The sequence below is a fragment of the Pyrgilauda ruficollis genome, unplaced genomic scaffold, assembly GCF_017590135.1.
Source record: "Pyrgilauda ruficollis isolate IOZ18807 unplaced genomic scaffold, ASM1759013v1 scaffold22, whole genome shotgun sequence".
Taxonomy (NCBI): Eukaryota; Metazoa; Chordata; class Aves; order Passeriformes; family Passeridae; genus Pyrgilauda; species Pyrgilauda ruficollis.
This window is the reverse complement of record NW_024521428.1, coordinates 4,399,340-4,415,158: the sequence shown is the minus strand read 5'-3', so window position 1 is coordinate 4,415,158 and position 15,819 is coordinate 4,399,340. Positions and strand designations below refer to the sequence as shown.

At 42.8% G+C, this 15,819-nt stretch overlaps 3 protein-coding genes and 1 long non-coding RNA gene across 7 annotated transcripts; 2 read left to right on the top strand and 2 right to left on the bottom strand.

Annotated features, from left to right (window-relative positions):
* Positions 1-1,352: 1,352 nt before the first annotated feature.
* Positions 1,353-5,152, bottom strand: LOC121354145. Its single transcript, XR_005955235.1, has 2 exons — positions 4,155-5,152; positions 1,353-2,008 (listed from the first exon to the last, which is right to left on the bottom strand). It is a non-coding gene; the product is annotated as an uncharacterized LOC121354145 (long non-coding RNA).
* A 39-nt stretch (positions 5,153-5,191) lies between these two features.
* On the top strand, positions 5,192-10,165 carry LIPT1 (lipoyltransferase 1). Of its 3 annotated transcripts, none has more exons than XR_005955231.1 (3): positions 5,198-6,857; positions 7,029-7,138; positions 10,034-10,165. XR_005955231.1 is itself a non-coding variant. In XM_041468485.1 (2 exons), exon 2 carries the CDS (start codon positions 5,723-5,725, stop codon positions 6,839-6,841), a length of 1,119 nt encoding a protein of 372 aa, XP_041324419.1. In that variant the 5' UTR covers positions 5,192-5,272; positions 5,474-5,722; the 3' UTR covers positions 6,842-6,952. The 3 variants fall into 3 exon arrangements, 1 of the variants encoding a protein (XP_041324419.1); XR_005955230.1 differs by lacking the exon at positions 10,034-10,165 and adding an exon at positions 8,146-8,926; XM_041468485.1 differs by lacking the exons at positions 7,029-7,138; positions 10,034-10,165 and having other exon boundaries at positions 5,192-5,272; positions 5,474-6,952.
* On the bottom strand, positions 8,247-12,482 carry MITD1 (microtubule interacting and trafficking domain containing 1). 2 transcript variants are annotated; one of them, XM_041468487.1, is made up of 7 exons: positions 12,348-12,482; positions 12,030-12,125; positions 11,438-11,574; positions 11,269-11,355; positions 10,556-10,671; positions 10,194-10,254; positions 8,247-10,106 (listed from the first exon to the last, which is right to left on the bottom strand). In XM_041468487.1, exons 2-7 carry the CDS (start codon positions 12,070-12,072, stop codon positions 10,011-10,013), a joined length of 540 nt encoding a protein of 179 aa, XP_041324421.1. In that variant the 5' UTR covers positions 12,073-12,125; positions 12,348-12,482; the 3' UTR covers positions 8,247-10,010. The 2 variants fall into 2 exon arrangements, with proteins under 2 accessions (XP_041324421.1, XP_041324420.1); XM_041468486.1 differs by having other exon boundaries at positions 12,302-12,455.
* Positions 12,482-14,949, top strand: MRPL30 (mitochondrial ribosomal protein L30). Its single transcript, XM_041468488.1, has 5 exons — positions 12,482-12,664; positions 12,989-13,069; positions 13,506-13,652; positions 14,443-14,516; positions 14,616-14,949. The coding sequence occupies exons 1-5, from the start codon at positions 12,482-12,484 to the stop codon at positions 14,746-14,748; spliced, it is 618 nt and encodes a 205-aa protein (XP_041324422.1). The 3' UTR covers positions 14,749-14,949.
* The last annotated feature ends 870 nt before the right edge of the window (positions 14,950-15,819 follow it).

The window sequence follows — 15,819 nt, the reverse complement described above, 5'->3', positions numbered from 1 at the left end:
GTCCTTGTCTCTAATCAGGAGAGACATGGACTTCACAGATGGACTATTCTGTGGATAAAGAATTAGATGGATGGTTGCACTCAAACTGGCCAATGACTCCACGTCCAGGTGGAGACCAGGTGTTGATTTTGGGCTGGTGCTGTTTAACATCTGTTAGTGACATGGACACAAGCTGGGAGGAGAATGGATGGAGAGCAGCCATGGGGAGAAGGACTTCAGGGTGCTGGTGGACAAATTCAACATGAGCTGGCAATGTGGCCTCGCAGAGCAGAAGACCAACCACATCCTGGGCTGCAGCAAAAAAGGCATGCCCAGCAGGGTGAAGGAGGTGATGCTCCCGCTCTCCTCTGCCCTCATGAGACCCCACCGGGAGTGCTGCATCCAGCTCCAGAGCCCCCAGTTCAACAAAGACACTGATCTGCTGGAGTAAGTCCAGAGGAGGGCCACTAAGGCGATCAGAGGGCTGAAACCCTCTCCCTTCTCCTATGAAATCAGGCTGAGAGAGCTGGGATTGCTCAGCTGAAGTGAAGGCTCCAGGGAGACTGCAGTACCTAAATGGAGCTTACAAGAAGGCTGGAGAGGGACTTTTCACAAGGGAATGTAGTGATAGGGGAAGGGGGAATGACCCTAAGCTCAAAGAGGGAAGGTTTAAATTAGATAATAGGGAGGAATTGTTTACTTTCAAGAAGAATTAATTTCTTTGGGGGGTGATGAGGCACTGAAGAGATCACCTAAAAAGGCTGTGGAGTCTCCACATCTGGAGGTATTCAAAATTAGGCTGGATGGAGCTCTGAGCAACCTGGTCTAGTGGAAGGTGTCCCCGTCCGTGAAAGGGGAGTTGGAACTAGGTGGTCTTTAAGGTCCCTTCCAACACAAACTATTCTATGGCTCTTATTTCCTTGAGGCAGTTCTGTAAGACAGAAGCCAAGCAGCTGTGATGGACACACTGACTTCTGGCTCAGTACCGGCACAACAACTTACATAAATAGCTTTCTAGTCAGCATGACATCTTGTACTTTTATCTTCTTTACTCTTGCTTTCCAAGATGATCATAGTATCTGTTAGGTGTATATGGCTGAAATTCTGGCAAAACAAAATGAGAGGTTAGAAATATTTCTAAAAATAATTTTTAAAAAGATGGATTGTAAATCTTGTACAAAATTATCAGTAAACCCCTTTTCCTATTAATGTTGATATAAATATTTATGACCACTGCTTTCATAGAAATTTTAATTATTTCTCTACTTGGTTTCATCTTGGGAGGTTTTTGAATAACTCTGATCTATGAAAATTCAACTTTCTCTATCAGGTTTATGATGTAGAGCATAGTTTCTCAATAAACTTTACTAAAGTCAAGGAAAGGTGTGCATATTTATTTCTGATTTTAAGTACAAATGAATACTGAATGACCAGTTGCTGCTATATCTTTTTGAAGAGCTTTTCTGTTGGGGGAGGGAGTTAAGCCAAGCTTCTCCTCTAGTGACACAACACTTTCTCCATACCTTGACAGATAAAAAGATTACTTCCTCAGAAAATAGTTACATTCTTCTCAGTTATTTGGGGATGGAAACAGGAGGATGGATCATAAATTGGCACACTCAGACTCATGCAATACCACCATCCATTGTTGTTTTGAGTGAAATTCTTTCAAAGAATTCCTTTAAAGCACCTTTAACCCAAACCTCCTGGGCCCACACATGGAGCATAGGCCTTGCCTGTGATTAATGCAAAAGCCTCAGCAAAAGGCAGAGAAAGGCAGCATGAGCAATGCTTACAGGTCACAAGATTTCAGAGACAAAGCCAAGCAGCCAAGTCTTGTCAGTCCAGCCCCAGGAGAGAGATGGGTATCCTGAAACTGCCACAGCTGATCAGGCGGGAGTGACAGTGAACTCGGGGAGCTCTGCTGAACACCTCTACTCTAATTAGGTTCATCTCTTCCAGAAACTAATATCCAAGGAGACACTTTCACAGATGAAGACTCCAGCAATTGCCACACAATCTCTCAGGCCTGACAAGAACAAAGCAAGTGTTAGATAAGACTGACTTAATCTTGTGAAAATAGCTTCCTTAATTAAACCTTATCTTCTCTCCAAAACTCATCTAATTTATGTATCTATTTGTAAGACTATGTGCCAGTTGTATCATCCAGAATAAATATTATTCTTTACACTATACTTGTTCCTTGACAGTGTCAAACATTAGCTTCACACATATGATAAACTCCAGCCTGAACTCACTCCTGATTTTTAATGCCAGGACTAATATATTACCGGTTTACAAACATCATGAAGTTAAAACATCAGAGTATTACGAGGCTAATTAAGCTTTTCTTTATTGCACCAACAAAATCATTTCAAATAAATTACTTCTTATATTTCCTTATATCCCAAGATAGGAGTTCTTATTTACAGTACCTCTGGCTGCACATATCTTCTTCTTGGAACAGCACAGACAGGAACAAGCAGACGGGTGCCTTCCAAGAAAGCGATGCAAAAAGGGTAAGGAGGTCATGTGAACCCTGTGACTCCTATTGCTTGCTCATGGCAAGGATATAAACAGCCTTTGTAAAAGGCTGCTTTAGGTAGCCCCAAAGTCAAGGAGAGGAAATAGACAAAATGTCCTCTCTTCCCTGCTAGCCACTAGCACAGGTTTTATATTCTGGAGACAGTGCAGGGTCAGTAACGGGGTTTTTTGGCAAGCAGCCACTATTAAGCACTCCTGGATACAGCTCACATTTTCAGACATTAGGAGTGAGTAACACCTCTGAAATACAATCCCCACCTAAAGCCAGAAAAGAAATTGGAAGATTTTAATTTCCAGAAAGAGCTAGAGAAACAAGCCTTTTTCTTTTCCCTTTCCCCATCCTGGATTTCTTGTAAATCTAACTTTCAGATTTTGGCATGGTGGAAGTGGAGATTCTGTATTGTCATGTCTATCTCCAAAAGAGATGTGTAAAGGGCATTTCATGTTTTCACAACTTTAACAAAATTATTCTTCATGAAAATTCATTTTAGGAGTGAAATAGTCTTGTTCTGGTATGTCTAAGGTATCCTCTAAGGGACATATGGCAAGTTATTTTTTATATCTTAATTCTGGTTAATGTTGTGCAGAGCAGTTGCATTGCTTTAATATCAAACAATGCTTTGTTGATCAAAAAAGAAATTAAATTCATACACAGGATTGTTTTCAAAAGTGAAAATAATATTTGGTGTATTTTACGGGCATGTGATTTACACAACAGTAGTTGGGACATAAAAAATTTTAAACATCCAATCCAGAAGAGATAAATAAATAATGGTGTGCATTTACAAATTCATACTTTTTGCTCATTGTCAGAATATTTCTAATTATCTTGCTGGATTTATCTTCAACAACAGGAAGGCATTTATTGTTGCATGTGTATTTCCTCCTTCAGCTTATCAGAAACAGACCCATGACATTTTTATCTGTCCACCTACTACTCTGCACACTCTACGTTTTTCAGCAAATAATGGTTCTAACTACCAAAACAGTTTTTGACTAGCAAAACACAGACTGCAACATCTCACAGTAGGTTTTTAGGGACACCCCGTGGCAAAAAGACACACTGCAAACATTCAAGAATCAAGCACCAAAATGGAGACAAGCGGTCCTACATTTTTTTTGGGTTTTAGTAACATCAGTTGTCTCACAAGACACACTTCCATACTTCTGACCAGTGCTAGAATGCACAGGTTTGTGTTTGCATTTTCTCAACTGCCTTCAACATTGAATTCCAGCACATTTTTATGGACAAAGTCCACATGCTTTTTACCTTTTTTTACCTGTGCATTATAGAATAGTTTACCGGCACATTTTTATGGACAAAGTCCACATGCTTTTTACCTTTTTTTACCATTATAGAATAGTTTACCACAGTAAAAAATTATTACCAGTGTAATTCAGCAAAAAGTTATGTCCATTTCAAATTGCCTAAAAAAATTCCCTTTTTTTTTTATTTAATGTGACAGTGCAACATTAAAGGTGCTGGCACACACATCACATCAAGCTCGTTTTAGAGTCTGTTTCTCTCACTAATCACCATCAGCTCACATGTTGTGATGGTTTCTTACTTGCCCTACTACACCCACACAGTTCTTTTAAGGCAGAATGGAAGACAAAGGTATGCAATGTACCTTTTAGAAATACACATCCATGAACAAGAGAAATACAGCACATGTTTGCCCATAGGGATACTACTGTGAATAAAAAACTTCAGCTAGCACTGAACATTGTCCCATGGTGTAAGCTTAAGCACAGACAATTGCTTTTGATGAAGAATTATAGCTAAGGTTGGCTAGACTTTAAGAATGGCTTAAATGCAAATCTGAAGACAATCTGCTGCCAGCAATACATCTAGCCTTTGATCACTTTCCAGCTTGTTAATGAATTACCGACAGCTTGTTTCAATTTCCAGCTTGTTAATGAAATGTACCGACATTTAGCTTCTGTATCTTCATGAGCACCATAGAGTGTATTTCACAAGTCTCAGCATTTGCATTAACTCTGTCTCCTTGTGAACTCATAAAAGCTTCTAGCATCCAGAATAACCTGCAGAGAGGAACTGCACATCTGGGTCTTGCAAGAAAAATCATCCATTTTATGCATTGTCCACTGGCCTCTTGTTGCCCTGTAAATATTGTGAGAAGTGCCCAAAAGTATCTTAAGCGACGGTGTGATGAGGATGAAGTCAGGCTCTTCTTGGAGGTGCCAAACAATAGGATGATAAGCAACAGCCAGAAATTGATGCACAGGAAATTCTACCTGAACATGAGGAAGGCCTTTACTGTGCAGGTGACCGGGCAGTGGAACAGGTCGGCCAGAGAAGGTGTGGAGTTTTCCTTACTGGGGATATTCAAGAACCGCCTGGACACAATCCTGTGTCATGTGCTCTGGGATGACCCTGCTTGAACAGGAGGACCAGATGTCCCACTGTGGTCCCTTCCAACCCGACCGGCTCTGTGATCCTGTGACCTGGTCCTTCCCGCTCTCCCCAGCTCCATCATCTCCCGCCCAGTGCCGTGGCAGCGCTGGGACAGGCGGGACCCCGGCGCCCACCGAGCACCAGGCCGCGCTCGCAGCCCGCCGTCCCCGGCCCTCCCCGGCCCCGGCCCCGGCCCTCCGCGCCGCACGGCAGGCGCAGAGCCCGCCCCCAGCACCTCTCACCCGGGAAGCGGAAGGCGCTCCCGATGCCGCCGGTTCCAAGGAGTCCACGGGGGCACGGACGGGCGCTGGAAGCTCTCCGCTCCCCGCCGTGAGTAGCGCAGGGCGCCCGGCGGGGCTCTGCGGGCGGAGACGCGGCGTCGGGGGCTGAGGGGACGCCGCGCCGGGAACCCCATGGAAAAGAAGGCAGAAAACCCTAACAAAGCTGGACTGCGCAAAGTGAAACCCAGTTATCAAGGCTGCGTTGAGTGAGGGGAAAATACACATTCCGTTTCTTCCTTTGGTCTTTCAGGCACCAGGGACTGCGAGGAGCAGCTGCAGTGACACCCCCGGATGTCCCTTGAGGCTCCCGCCAGGGCCTGAGCGGCATCACCGGAGGAGCACCATGCCTGGGAACTGGCGTGCTGCTGTGGGAAGAGCATGAGTGTCTCACGCCCGCCACTGGCATTTCTGTTCTGTCACAGGAGCCGGCTGTGCTCCTGCTGCATTCAGCGTTATCAGAATAGGCATTCCTTCCATCTTCTGTGCAGTTATTAAAAACATGGTTCTCCAGCCATTTAAAAACTGCCTTTGGCTGTCCTGTGTCCTCAGGACTCCAAAAGCTTGCTTCTGGAGCGCAGCCAGTGGAGGCCTCATTATCCAGTCTGTTTCTAATGATGTTTACCAAAATCTAGCTGTGGAAGATTGGATCCATGACCACATGGATTTAGAGAAGCAACAGGTCCTTTTCCTTTGGAGAAATTCCCCTGCCGTGGTAATAGGCAGACATCAGAATCCCTGGCAGGAATGCAACCTCAGGCTATTGAGGCAAAAAAATATAAAACTAGCCAGGAGAAGAAGTGGAGGAGGGACAGTTTACCACGACTTAGGTAATATCAATTTGACTTTCTTCACAACCAGGAAAAAATATGAACGAATGGAAAACCTGAAGCTCATTGTGAAGGCACTGAAAGCCTTGCGACCCCAGTTAGATGTACATGTCACTGACAGATATGACATCTTGCTGGACAGGCAATACAAAATCTCAGGCACTGCTGCAAAGCTGGGAAGGACAAGTGCTTATCACCACTGTACCTTACTCTGTAATGCAGATAAGTGTGTTTTATCTTCTGTGCTAAAAAGTCCTTTTGAAGGGATAAAGAGCAATGCCACTCCTAGCGTGCCTGCCTTGGTGAAAAATCTCTTTGAAGAGGATCCTAGTTTAACTTCTGAGATGCTCCTGGATGCCATTGCTAAAGAATATGCTGTGCAACACCAGATAGATCACCATATCACCTTAATAAATCCAGCTGATGAGACTCTGCTTCCTGGAATTAGTGAAAAAACTAAAGAATTACAAACCTGGGAATGGGTGTACGGAAAGACACCAAAGTTCAGCATTAGCACATGTCTTAACATGGCCTATAAAGATTCTGTTCTTGATGTTAAAGTAAATATGGATGTAAAGCATGGAAGAATTGAAGTCTGTAACATTGATCTGCCAGAGCAGTGGCTGCCACCAGGACTGTACAGTGAACTGGTCAAGAGTCTTACTGGCAGTAAGTTTTGCCCAAACGAAACCACTACGCTTGTGACAACATTGCTAAGAGTGTGTCCACAAGACGATGAGTTGCACAGCAGATGGAGTCTACTGTGTGAGAATATGATAAGATTAATGTGACTTGTATTTTGAAAGTGTAAGTTAAACTTCTGCTGCTTTTTTATTTAATGTATTGAAAACAAAATTAAAACAATCACTAGTAAGAGAAAAAGTCAGCTTGTAGAAAACAAACTGTTCAATCTTGTGCTTTTATTTAATATTACAATTAAATTTCACACTGCCTGCACCTGATGTTCCCAAACTGTAGGATTGAAACCACTGCTGACAAGACATCATTGCTGCGTGAACCGGGGAAAATGCTGGGGACGTCCCAAACTGGGCCTGTAGCAGAGAAATGGCTGACACAGATGGAATGGGGTAGGTGTAAAACTGATGTTGTGCTGCTGCACTGGATGCCCCAGCCTGCATCCTGCTCCTTGTGGACAGTAGCCCAAAGGCTGTGTCACAGCCCCTGAGCTGTGTGGAGAGGGATGTTCCCTGCTTTCTGATTCAAAGTCCTTTCTTGCAGAGTGCTGGCGCCCCTGTGCCTCTGCTGTACAAGCACTGCAGTGAGCTCAGCTCACCGCTGGGTAGTGAATCACTGTAGGTCCAGCCTGGGTTAGGGCTTCTGTCCATGCATGTGCAAGAGCAGGGGAAGATAGGAAGTTCAGTGTGGGGGTTTATGTGGTGAGGACAGAAGAGGCTAACTGGGGGGCCACATGTGCCTCCTCTGTTCTCGTGCCTGGCACAAAGCTGGGAGTCCCTCCTGCCTTGGGTACTGGTGTTAAAGCTAAACACTTGGAAATGCAAATACAGATCTAGGAGAAAGAGGATCCTTATGTCACCACCTAGCAGATTTGCCCGTAAAAAGCAGCAATGAACTGGAAGTGCCAGTTTTATTGTTAAATAATACCTGTATATATAGTAAAATTATGAAAGAAAGGCTCAAGGTGTATTTCACTGTTGTCGAAGAAAAAGTGTAATGCAGTTTTGATTAGGTCAGAACAGATACCTGAAAGAAGGCTGTGGCCAGGTGAGGTTTGGGCTCTTCTCCCAGGTAACCAGTGACAGGGCAAGACGACAGAGCCTCAGGCAGCACCAGGGGAAGTTTAGGCTGGGCATGAGGAAATAATTGTTCACAGAAAGAGTGATTGGGCATTGGAATGGCTCCCAGGGAGGTGGAGTCACCGTCCCTGGAGATGTTTAAGAAGACTGGATGTGGCACTCAATGCCATGCTCTAGTTGATGCCAGGTCATAAGTTGGATTTGATGATTTCAAAGGTCTTCTCCAGCCTAGTTAATTCTGTGATTCTCTTATGTTTGAAACTGCTGGACTAGGTGAAAAGACACAAAACTTCACATTTGGGAAATTACTGTATTTACAGTGAGTCTCCTCCAGAACATGACTGGATCTATGAGGCATTACACAGCTTCCTTTAATTTCCTGATGTTTTGAAGAAATCATACAGATGACTGAAGCTACAAATAATAAAAAATAACCTTTATTCCCATTAAAAATAGGCATATATTATACACAACTGAATAAAATTCACAAGTGACTAGAAACTTTTTATCACAGCAGCAAACCAGGGAGCTCCTATGGAATGTTTAGGGGAATGACTAATAGCACACAGCTCTGTGGCACATATATTATTCATTTTGCTGATGCAACAGTGCAAAGCTGAAACATTATTATGAGAAAGGATAAAGAATGCAGACCACTGGCAAATTGTGACCCAGAAAACAAGGCAAAGACCAGCTCCATTTCTTATTGATTGCTGTGGAATAGATTTTTTGTTAGAAATCTATTTAGATTTAGAAATAAGAGGAAAAAAATAGCAGCATTCATTAGATGACAGAAGATGAAAATAAAGTACATTATGGGGGAAAAAAAAGATAATGGAATACAACAACCATCAGGAAAAATAAATACAGGAAACAAAAAAAGTTCTCACAATAAATATGCTACTAGAATACAGAGGCCTACTGTATTACAAGGCACAAAGTGTAAGGCATGTGTCAGTCCTGAGGCTGAAAAGATTTTTTATGGGACCTGAAAAAGAGGCCACTGCTGTTTTTTATGTCAGATTGTATGACTTAGGCAGATTCTTGCTAACAAAAAACTCTTGTCTAATATTAAAAAAAAAAAAAAAAAAAAAAAAAAAAGCAGTACCTCTGGTAATACCTTCTGGTTTCCAAAGGCTGCAGGAATGACAAGGGAAGACTTTGTTTTTATTCTAAATGGCATATTGCTTAGAATTGCAGAATATTTTGAGTTGCAAGGGATCCACAAGGATCAAGTCCAGCTCTTAAGTGAATGGCCCTTACAGGGATTAAACACATGACCTTGGCACACCATACTCTGACCAACTGAGATACTCAGGGTACCCAACTTCTGACAAAATTTCCATTTATTCATTTTAGGGGACTACCTTAGTAGTAGCAAAATACTTAACTGAAGTCGAGAGTGGTGTGAAAAGCCAGTCATTGGGCTTTAAAGTCAGAGTAGGACTGGGAGAGGATCATACATCCTTTCCACACTTAATGCAAAGGATGGATATGGTCATGTACCATGGAATGAAAGAACACACAGGAGTGCCAAGGAAGATTACAGCTCTTTGCAGCCTTCCCAGTTCAAAATCCATTATACAGAGACACATAAAACAACCCTAAAATGACTGTGTACTGAACACTACCACATTCCTAGGCAAAGAGCTTGGAAAATGGAATGTGAAAATTGGGATTACTAGTAAAGTCTGGGAAATAAAGTATTACAGGATTGACAAAAACCCGGCAAAATAGTAGTCATGACTAGAATACAGGAATTAAAGGAAATAAATAAGACTGCTTATAAAAGAGGACATGTGGCAGCCCAGCTTCCAATGATTTTGAGGTGGTCAGTTAAAGATAAAAAATCCAAAACAGGCTCAAGACGAAATCAACAGTAAAAATACAAATGGCAGTAAAGAGGCTTTTGAAAGACACTATTGAGGGTCTGTTAGGAAATCAAGATAAAATTTAGACATGGATTGTAATTAAGATTACAGAAGACGTCCAATGAAGGAATCATGCAGTTTTGTCTTCTCAGACTGGAAAACAAACATTCTAAAACATATAGATTATAAAAGCTGTGCTGCACTAAATACTTAGAAGAGTTGCTTCTGTGGGCAACCAGCTGGACTCAAGCAACACCTTTCAGTCTTACATTTTTATGCTTATGAAAACACTTATTAAAAGCAGTCATTTCTGATCACATTTTCTTTGTGTGTTTAGCATGAAAGACATCCACTGTTGTTTCATGACAAGGTCTCAAGTCAAAGTCACAGTATCCAATGCTGAAACGACCCTGCAGAAATGAACAAAATTGACATGGTGAGCATATACTGTAGAAAAGCTCATTTTAACTTAATTAAAGAAGTCAAAGCATCCTTACCTGTGGTTTCTTAAAATAATCAAGACCCCTTCCAATCTTAATTATCCACCCATTGTCGAATCTGTTTTAAAAATGCACAATAAAAAGGTTACATCCACATGATGCACAAGCTCCTTGTTTCAATCACAGTTATTTCCTAGCATCACCAATACCTGTGTGAACCACAGAAGACACCATTCTGTATAGAGACAACTAACATTATATTCACAATTAGAAAATATAGAACTAGAGAAGGCTGATTTCATCCAGTGAGGGCCAGTGCCTTTTACTTTGTTAACCACAGCTGTAATTATCTCAAAAGTTAGGGTTAAATAGTTCTGAGTTCAAATAACGGCCATTTGGTCATTTTTCGTATCACCCACCTGATTTCTCGATCATGTATTGAAGAAGAAAAGTCAATACTCAGTGTTACTCCATAATTACTCAATGACTGTTTTATTTCTTCCAAGACAGTCATCTGTTGACTCCTCCCACTACCCTATCGAAAGTAAAAATAATGTCATGGTTTCGTTTTCTTAACTATATATTCTCTTTCTGGTCACCACTTTTTAAACTCACACACCTTTAAACTCAAAATCTTTTCAGTATCAAAGTAAACCGAAAGAAAGTAACTTGGATGAAGGCAAATTTACAGTTTCAAAGACAGGATAAAAAGCAAACAGAATACAGGTATATTTGCTGAGGCATGTGGAGGAGGAGCTCACTCTCAGCCCTTTGAAACTAGACAGGTACTATTTGAGCCAAAATAAGTGCAGTAATAGTTGAATAAGCACAGTGGTAGTTTGAGATATTTCAACTCATGAAAGCCTCTAAAATGACAAATACAGCTGTTGGAAGAGCAAAAAAACCCTCGTCTCAACAGATGCTTTGTTTTTTATGACATTTTCCACAACAAAACTTTCAGAGAAATTTCAGTTTAAGATTCTGCTTACTCTAATTTGTTAACCAGAAAACTCTAAACTTACAAAATTACTTATGTTCAACTACCTAAGAACAAGTCTGTATTTTTATATTTTGTTTTGCATGTGGCATCATCTGAGTACAGGGAAAGAGAACTCAAAATCTAGACCCTTACCTCATCATAGGAAGTGAGGAGGTGGATTGTTTTCACCTTGCACGGCCCCTTAACTAGCATCTCGCAGAATCGTAGAAAGTTATACAACTGAAAAAGTTTTATTTAATTTAGTAGCTTGGAATTTCTCTAGTGTCTACATCTGTATCAGTTACACCAACTATCTACTTGCCTGATGAACCTGCCGAATGTATGGGTCCTCCACCCAAACTTCAGAAACACTCTCAGTGAGGTACTCGTGGAAAAGCTTTTCATAACCAAAACCTGTTGCATTTTCTTCTATCCTGATTTGCTTATGGTATTTGCCATCTGAAAGGGAAGTAAATCTCTGTTTAAGTAAAGGTCAGGACATAATTCATGTTAAACCACCTCGTCCATCAAACATTTGTGTAACACCAGACAATTAAAAGTAAACGGGTGCATCGGGTACATCCCAGCTCATGGAATCACAGAGTGGGTCAGGCTGGAAGGGACCACAGTGGGACATCCGATCCAACCTCCTGCTCAAGCAGGGTCATCCCAGAGCACATGGACAGGATTGTGTCCAGACAGTTCTTGAGTATCTCCTGAGAGAGAGAGATTCCACAACCTTTCAGGAAAATCTGTTCCAGTGCTCGGTCACCCCTACAGTGAAGAAGTTCTTCCTCGTGTTCAGGCAGAACTTCCTGTGCATCAGCTTCTGCCCCTTGCCTCGTGTCCCGGCGATTGGCACCACCGGGAAGGGCCTGACTCCCTCCTGCCGGTACCCATTTAGCTATTTATACCTTGTTTCTTAATGTGTTCTTTAATGTCCTCGGCTCTGGTCATGTACTCGGATATCTTCTGCCGGTAGCGGAGCTTTTTCGCCTCATCGGTCGTGGCTGTGAATCACAGAACGTCGCGGGCCACTTGAACACAGGGGCCGGCCCTCCCGAGCCCTGCCCGGCCCGGCTCTCCCGCCCTCCCTCTCTCCCTCCCCGTGGGACGCCGGGCTCCAGCACTGCCCGTGTGTCCCCAGGGCCAGACCGAGCCCCGACGGCCGTGCCCAGCCCGGTACCTTTCACCACCTGCAGCAGGAGGTCGATGCCCTCCTGGTAACACACCAGCGACTCCTGGAACCGGGACGCCGCGTCCAGCTGCACCGCCCGCTTCATCGTCTCCGCCCCGGCCCGCTCCAGCGCCGCAATGCCATCGTTCCCCGCCCGCGACATGGACACGGACGGGGACGCGAACCGGGATGGCGACGGGAGCGGGACGGGCAGCGGGGACTGGGCGGGGGAACGGAGGCGAGGTGTCGCGCCGTTGTCCTTCCGCCCGCTCGGAACTGAAGTGCTGCGGCACCGGTGTCCGCCCGGGACGAAGGGTGCACACGGAGATGGCGGCGGGCCGGGCAGGCCTGGGGCTTGCGGGCACCGGGAAGGTGGGGATTGGGAATGGGGGGTGTGGGGGAATCCAGGGGAAACCGGGGAGACGGGGAACGGGAAACGGGAAACGGGAACCCAGCTGGGGATCTGGGCTGGGGCTGAGACTTGCAGCCTCCGGGAAAGTGGGGATCCAGATGGGGCTCCGGGAAAGGGATCCAAGCGGGGTCTCGTGGGGGTTCATCCAGCTGGGGATCCTGCTCGGGCTGCGCGGCCGCTGGGAAGGCGGGGATCCAGCTGGGACTCGTAGCTGTGTCATCTGTTCGCAGGTGTTCCTAGCTGTAAGGAAAGTGCGCACAAGTTATTTCCTCCTCTCCTTTCAGGTGCTGGGGAAGAGGATGGAGGGGATGGCGTCCCCGGTGTGGATTCGTTGTCTCTTTACCAGGTCGAATATTCCAGACTCGGTATGTGCTTGACTTGTACTTTACATGCTTTACATTGTTTTGGTTTATTTTTGCAAGATACCATCTGGTCTCAGTTGACTCTTTTCCCTAAAAGCATTCTTAAAGCCTTTGGAAAAACTTGCCATCCAGAGGCTGAGCACAGGCTCCCTGATGAAATGCACGTGAATTAGGTGTTGAGCAGGTACAGGGTGTTGTCTGTGTATCTCTGTGCCATTCTGTGCCTAAACTCAAGAGTTACTATACTTATCAGCAAACCACTATAGAAATATGTTTGACTTCATGTTATAAAAGCTAAATTTGAGGTAATTTGGTTGGTGCTTTGACTGCCTGAAGAGAAAAATATGTAACCATTTTTAGTAAGGTTGAAGTATGTTTTGGGCAAATGATGACCAAATATTTAGGGAAAAAACCTGGTTTTGTGAACTTCTTATTCTAGGTATTTCAGCCACGGCCTGGAGATCATGAAAAGTATGGAGGTAACCCTGAGGAGCCCCACAAAATCCACGTTATTACTAGAATAAAGAGTGTCATTGGTCGCCCGTATTGGGAAAAGAAGATAATACGTGATCTGGGACTGGATAAAGTATGATTGTTGTTTTTTGTACTTGTGTTTGTCAGAAATGTAGCACTAAGTTGGTGGGTTTTATAAAGATCTCCATTTTGCAGTCACAAACCAGAATTACATTTATATCAGCCATAAAGCAATCTGAGAAGGCAATGATGTGTTTACGAGCTGAGGGGAATGTTTGTGGCAAATGTGTTTTTAGTGGGAATTCACAATGTCTCTGTATGGTATTGTGCTGCATTGCCTGAGGAGAACTTTACCCTGAGAATTCTTCTAAAATAATAGAAATAGGTTTGTAAATACTTTGGATTCAGGTCTCTGTGGGTCATATTATTCAGAAATTGTAGGAAGGCAAATAAAACTCATCAGTGAAAAGCTTCCAAATTCAGGACTCTAAAAGTTTGTGTCAAAGATGTGTTTTTCTGAGTTTTTCAGGCTGACTGCACATTATCCAAAGATTTGCCTAGTCGGTGTTATATTACAGAGAAAAAGTGTGTGCTTGATCAATTTTAAGATACAACCGAAGAAAGCAGTTTTGCCCCTAAACTCTTGTACTTACATTTACAGTATTTTTAACAGTTGGAAGAAAAATGCATTTATAGTGAAGTAGGAATAAAGCTGAAATTGTCTTTTTACTGGAATCAAGTTGTGATTGCATATTTTTATGTCTGTTCTGATGCATGGCACTTCTCTAAATCTTACATTTGCAAATGTGGTTTATTTTTGTACTGGTAGTGTACAAAGTTCAGTGAACAAAGATTTGGGATTTGGCAACACATTTGTAAAACTTGTTTTATCCCTTATGTAGGCACATCAGCCAAGACTGCACAAAAATATCCCTTCTGTGAATTCCAGACTGAAAGTTGTTAAACATCTGATAAGGTTTGTTAACTATTTGTTTATTTATTTGTTTATTTGGAACATTTAATGTAACTCCCTTCTAGTCACAGGACTTCACTAAGCAAACTCTTTTGCCTGCAGAATACAACCACTGAAACTACCCCACGGGCTGCCAACAGAAGAGGAAGTGTCCAGCACCTTTCTGACAACCAGGGGAGAGCTTATCATTAAAAAGCGCCTGAAACCTGTGGAGCAGAAAAAAATTAAGGCATAAGGTGTGCTGGTTGGATTTAGATTTTATAAAAGAAATACTTTAAATCCCCAGTTAAGAGATTGTGTATGAAAGGTAAAAATTCTTACCCTGGTATGAATGGCAAAGGTGATACTGATGCTTAAAGAAGGATTGCAGGTGTACAGATACAAAATTGAATGTTGTTAATAGTTATCTGAAATATTAAATGACTTATATGCTCTCTGTCTTTGTGTTTTAATTTTGTGGCTAGATTGCTGCAGTTTTTGGCTAACTGTAAGTTCTCTTACATTTTGACTTTATTGGTCAAATAAGCAGAGAAGTGAGTAGAGTAGTTATAGCTAATGGTGGTGAGGACATTTCACAGCTAGCAGTAAAGATTTACAGCAATACTGCAGGACTTTTACTGCATAGAGGAAGGAACTGGAATTGGAATTGAAAAGCCCTCAGTTTAGTTGTCCCATGAGAATTGACTGTCTGTCCATGGAGGGTGATTTACCATGGTTATCCAGATCTCACACTTGTTCCCTAGCAAACAGTCTGTCCTCTGACTTCTTCTGTAGCTTACAAAGCATGTGAAATCTCCATTTTTGAGAGTCACAGGCGTTATTCACCTCTTGATTGGTTGTCTAATTTGTCTTTCAGGAAACCTGTTGTGTTCATATATATCCCCTGATCCTAAGTATTCAGTAAGAATAGCCTAAGAGCTGCAGTCTATGTGAAAGTTAATGCTTTTCCTTCTCTAAAATGGCAGACGTTAGAAATGTGGAGGCCCCGAAGCAAACCTCTGATGTGAGTTAGAATTATGGGCTGCAAGCTTATAAAATGCTATTGTGTGTGTAATTGTATTTACAGTTTTAAGAACTGTGGCCAAAGTTAGCAAGCTGCTGCTGTATCAAATGATAAAGTAGTTTGCATTCCAGTCAGGATAAATTCTGTAATTTAACACGCTGTGAGCCGCTCCCACATTAGACACACTGAAGAGGAGTTAATCTTAATGACTCCATGTTGTGAGAACATCAGAGGGATGCAGTCACTGAGAATTAGTGTTTATCCTTTCTGCCTGCTTGCAGAGAAGAGTAAACACCTGTAGGA